The sequence below is a fragment of the Poecilia latipinna genome, unplaced genomic scaffold, assembly GCF_001443285.1.
Source record: "Poecilia latipinna isolate Pla-1442-1.1 unplaced genomic scaffold, P_latipinna-1.0 Scaffold414, whole genome shotgun sequence".
In the NCBI taxonomy this organism is placed as follows: Eukaryota; Metazoa; Chordata; class Actinopteri; order Cyprinodontiformes; family Poeciliidae; genus Poecilia; species Poecilia latipinna.
The window spans coordinates 130,941-136,343 of NW_015113030.1; the positions used below are offsets into that span (position 1 = coordinate 130,941).

The 5,403-nt window shown below is 43.8% G+C and overlaps 1 protein-coding gene across 1 annotated transcript in view; it reads left to right on the forward strand.

Annotated features, from left to right (window-relative positions):
• Nucleotides 1-5,403, forward strand: part of LOC106950650 (transmembrane and TPR repeat-containing protein 2-like) — a 94,753-nt gene that overhangs the window by 58,568 nt on the left and 30,782 nt on the right. Inside the window, exon 3 of the mRNA XM_015037659.1 lies at nt 4,438-5,266. Coding sequence (XP_014893145.1) covers nt 4,438-5,266 — 829 coding nt within the window. The remainder of the gene's footprint in view (nt 1-4,437; nt 5,267-5,403) is intronic.

Below are 5,403 nucleotides of genomic sequence, written 5' to 3' on the forward strand. Positions count from 1 at the left end.
TGACACTTTAGCATTAGCTAAATACCATGTCCGTTTGGTGTGTTAGCATTAGCTAAATACCATGTCCGTTTGGTGTGTTAGCATTAGCTAAATACTATGTTTGTTTGACGCTTTAGCATTAGCTAAATACTATGTTTGTTTGACGCTTTAGCATTAGCTAAATACCTTGTTCGTTTGGTATGTTAGCATTAGCTAAATACCATGTTCGTTTGGTGTGTTAGCATTAGCTAAATATCATGTTCATTTGACACTTTAGCATTAGCTAAATACCATGTAAGTTTGACACTTTAGCATTAGCTAAATACCATGTCCGTTTGGTGTGTTAGCATTAGCTAAATACCATGTCCGTTTGACACGTTAGCATTAGCTAAATACCATGTACGTTTGACTCTTTAGCATTAGCTAAATACCATGTACGTTTGACTCTTTAGCATTAGCTAAATACCATGTTCGTTTGGCGCTGTACCATCGGCAGAACTAATGTTTATGGTTAGTGCTTTAGGGTTAGAGCAGCTAACCTTTTCGTTAGCCGTCCCCAGGACTGTACAGATAGTTCTCCATTCCAGAATCTGTGGTGTGTTGGACTGAAGCAGTGCAGCTAATAAAACACTTCTTAGGTGCTGAGGGGAGTTTATGCTCCCACAGCTCAGAGATGCTATGGCACCAAAAATTGGACCAACACAATTTTTTGCAGGTGATGATAATTTCCTGATGTGCGTATGAGGCATATCTGGAATATTAATGAAGTTTGTCAGAAATGCTATCCAGATAAAACTGTAAAATCTTATTAATGAGGGATTTTTTATGTGCCAGCTGCTGGTAATCCTAAACACATGTTGGGAAATTAATAATTAGACTCTTATCTTGTTTAGCTTGCTGAGAATCTGCTTTCCCAGCCAAGGGTACTTTTCTGTCTTGGAGGATCACACCAGCTGTGGCTGATAAGGAAGAGAGATGGATGGAGAAGTTGTGGTTCGGGCTAGATTAGCTGTTCCAGCGGTTAGGGAGCAAGGACAAAAGCAGACTTCATATCCATCCATCACCTCCTCAGAAAGATTTATGCAGAGGTGGAGGGGGATGTGGCGAGCCTACTAAACCTGAGCTTCCTTTGTGTTTATGTGTCCCTTCGTCTCACGGCTTTGAAGGCAGTAATGCTGTTTGATTGGTTCCCTGAGCTCATTTTCACTTCCATTACAAGTCTATCAGTGAAAGGCAGGATCTTGATGAAAGAGCCTCTGTAGACAATTGATCTCAGTAATGATGAAGAGGAGGAGAAGGGTCAGACGTGCCATTTCTTTCTCAGGATCCCTGCTCAGGTGCTCACTGGAGTGTGAGCCAGACATGGCTTTGCACTTTGATGGGCTTGTTAGATGTGTGGTGTGATGGATTGCTCTTAGGATACTCTTGAAAACCTGCTACATGTGTGGTGCACAGCACAGCGGCAAATAATCTTTAAAAAAAACTGTGCATGTTCTCTAAAATGTTTTCTAAACTAATTAAATTTCCACTTTGCTGCAACCTTTGCTCAGAACAAACAAGATGCTGTTGGAAAAAACACAGCCGCAGCTAAAAGAGGCGGGAACAGCTCAAAGCAGGGTTTCCCTTAATTAGCCTGTTTTGCATTTCTCCAAGGATTTTTCATCCGCATGCCAAATAAAGCTTAAATTGTATCAGTTTAGAACTGAATGTGCTGGAAGCATAGAAGAGATGAAAAAACTGTGTTCTCAAACCTCCCCTGGGGTTGCGCTAAACCACTTATTTCAGGCTAAACTGGATTATTGACAAAAGACACAAAGCTGGACGGCTCGAGTTTTCATGCATAATGGGGCTGAAGCTCCAGGCTGGTGGTTGAACTGATGGATATTTAACTGGAGGATGCACAAGATTATTTATTCATGAGAAAATACACATCGGGATTGTGTTGCCTCTGTAGCTTGTGCCTCATTACACTCCTGGAACAATGCTGGCAGTCTATTTTTTTCTGTCACCTTTTATTTTCCTTAGAAAGTCGAAGCGTTTGGTGATTTAAGCCTTGAGCAGCAGCACTGAGGTCACAGCTACGGACTGAAGTGCAGTCACAGGGTTTTATGTTCTCACTGAAGCCCAGAAATGTTCTTTTGCACAAAGAAAACCCAAATGTTGAAATGCAGAAGAAGAATTTTAAGCAAGGCGTGACATGTGGATGCAGTTAGGATGGCAGCGTTTGAGTGTGCGCCGAGTCTGGGAAGAGTCGGGATGACATATCTGTTTGTCGCTGAGCCCTGTTGGAGTGAGCATGTTCTGGAGTGATTCCAGTGGATCACCGGTGGATCCCGAACAGGCAAACACGCTCGATTCAAATAAATACGCTGGTTATGGCTTCACTCATGGCTCTCATCACAGCGGCAGCTGAACAGACCTGCAGAAATGAGTCACAGACTCAGCAGAGATCGGGGTGTTGTGTGATTCATGCCTGGTTTTAGTGAAACGTTCTCCAGACTGACTGGATTCCCCACAGTGGGGTTTCCTGTAAGCTGCTGTTTGGAGCTGCCAGAGGTCCTGAGATCCAGGTGAAAATCTCCCTAAATCTGAGCCGAATGTCGGCACAGCAGGACCTGGGGGTCCAACGCCGACCCATAAGCCTCTTTGGTGAACTCTGATCAGCTTCAGGTCACGGCGTTCTGCCGATCGGCTCCAAGCTCCGATGCTTGTCAGATGCTGGCTCTCTGGTTTTCAGACCAACCGTTTGGATTTCATTTGTAGTTCTGAAACTTGACATGGCAGAACGACTGTCTATTTCTCCAGTTTTATTTTAATTAGTGAACATTTCAACCTTCCTGCTTCTAAGATAGTGTGGCTTCTATTGTCTGAACAGAAATATAAGTCTTTTTTTCTTATTTTGTAACATTCAAATACTATTTGACTAAATCTGGAGTTTCCTTGTGAAATTCAGCAAAAACCAGATTTTTCTTTACTGACTTTGAACAAGCAGTTCATTTATTTACTCTCTTCTGTTAACATCTTGATTATTAAAATTTTCCACTGAATTCCTTGTTTTTTCTGTGAGAAGAAATCAATGTGAAGTGCTCATCTGGGTTGAAACTGTGACCTTCTGTTGCTAAGCAACGAAACGGCTTCCTCGCCCGTCTCCATGAAACCCAGAATCACCCACGGTCGTTTTCAGTCCTGACCTTTTTTCTGTGTGATGTTTGTCATATTTCCATAAATCAGATGCATTCGGCTCCAGCTCCAGAGATTTATCTCCAGAATATTTGATCTCTGTTCAGCTTTTTCCGGTTCAGAAGTTGCATAAACAGGCGGCTGGTTCAGGCTGTTGTCATGGCGTTTTCCGGATGTTTCTGGACTCGTTTCCTTCCAGTCATCAGATGCTGGCAGCGATCATTAGCAGACAGACTCTGGATTCAAAGGTTAATGATGCCCCTCTTTACAGACTCAGTTTGTAAATGACAAAGCAATCAATAGTACAGCCCCGAAGCTGTGATGGTTAAAACATCACATCTTCTGGGCCAAACTTTGGAATATTATAATGTAACGATCTTATAAATGATTAAATATCACAGGATGTGATGTTATGATCCCTCTGGAGATTCTAATTCCAGCATTCATTAACTTCCACTTCATCTTTTCATGTTCTGTATCTTCTTTTCCCTTGAGCTCTAAATGTAATATCTGAATATCATTTTCAGAAAGTTAAAACTACGGAGCAGATTGGAAACTTTTGCACGTTTTCTAGTGTAAGTTGCCTGGTCCGAACTCGTGCAGAAATATGTCGGGTCATTTTTCAGCGCTCCGCCAACAAGTTATTGAACAGCCGAACACTCTACATATTTCATCAGTATTTCCACGCGCTGGAGAAAGTGTTGAATATCAACTCTGTTATGATGAATGGAGCTCATACAGCTGTGCTTGTTTTCTTATGTCTGCGGAGGCCGTGAAGTTAAGAGGAAAAATGATGTGTGTAAAGAAAAGATCTGCTGTTCCCTTTTATTTTAAACAACCAGTGAATTGATTCATCATAAATGTTCTGGTTTTAATAAAGCTGAGCCTGAACGATCTGACCTGGACTGCAGAGTTCTGTTCAACCAGAGGAGGTTCTACCTCACACACAAACCGCTCAGTTGGACTAAAGTAAAATAAAATAAATTCTCTCTCTCATTTTTCTGGAGTTTAGCAAATAGAAATAATTGACAATCATAAACTTAACCAACCATGTCATAAATAATCTGGAATCAATACAACTATCAATACAACCATTCAGTCCAACGTTCAACCATTCTTATGTTGTAGTTTTCTCTCTTGTCCCAATATTTAACTGTTATTATTCCTAAAGCATATTTGAAAGAAAATGCAGCTATCGCCATGCTAAGCTAGCTGATATGCTATCGGCTGGTGTTTGTTGCTGTGTGTGATCCAGTTTTGTGTCTTTGTGTCCGGCAGAGGAAGAACCACCAGCTGCTGCTGAACGTGTTGCTGTTGGCCGTGTGGGGAGTCGTCCTGCTGGCCTGCCGCTTCTCCTGGATGGGCAACAAGCCGCCCAACTTCTCCAACTCGGACAACCCGGCCGCTGACTCGCCTTCGCTCCTCGCCAGGACTCTGACCTTTTTCCACCTGCCTGCCGTCAACTTCTGGCTCCTCCTCTGCCCGGACACGCTGAGTTTTGATTGGTCGATGGATGCCTTGCCTCTGATCAGGAGCCTGGCCGATTGGAGGAACGTCCACACGGTTCTCTTTTACCTCGGGTTGCTTTTGCTGGTTTGGTTTGGCCTGTGGATGCACTCAGCAAGCAGGACCAAGGAAACCAATGGGAAAAGCCACCATTACATTAACGGCAGGAATGGGAACAGTAATGGACACAGTTACCACGAACACACAAACAACTCTCACACAGACACCAACAATATTCTCACCCAGAACGGAACCAGCAGCCTGTCGGAGAGCAGGACTTCACTGCCGACCACGGAGAACGTGGTGGCTTTCTCCCTGGGCCTTCTGGCCATCCCCTTCTTACCTGCTACAAACCTGTTTTTCTATGTTGGCTTTGTGATAGCAGAGAGAGTGCTGTACATCCCCAGCATGGGCTTCTGCCTGCTTGTGGCTGTGGGGCTGCGGTCGCTGTCTGTGCGACGCAGGTCCTGCAGGAGGATGCTGCTGCTCTGCAGCGGCGCCCTGCTCCTTCTGTTTGGGATGAAAACCGTGGCGAGGAATCAGGACTGGCAGAACGAGGAGATGCTCTACAAGTCAGGGATCTATGTCAATCCTGCTAAAGGTAAGACTGTCCTGATGCCGCTGAACGATTAATTGTAACAATTGTGATTAGTCGATTATTGAAATAACTGTCAACTACCGTATTTTCCGCACTATAAGGCGCACCGGATTATAAGGCGCACCTTCAATGAATGGCCT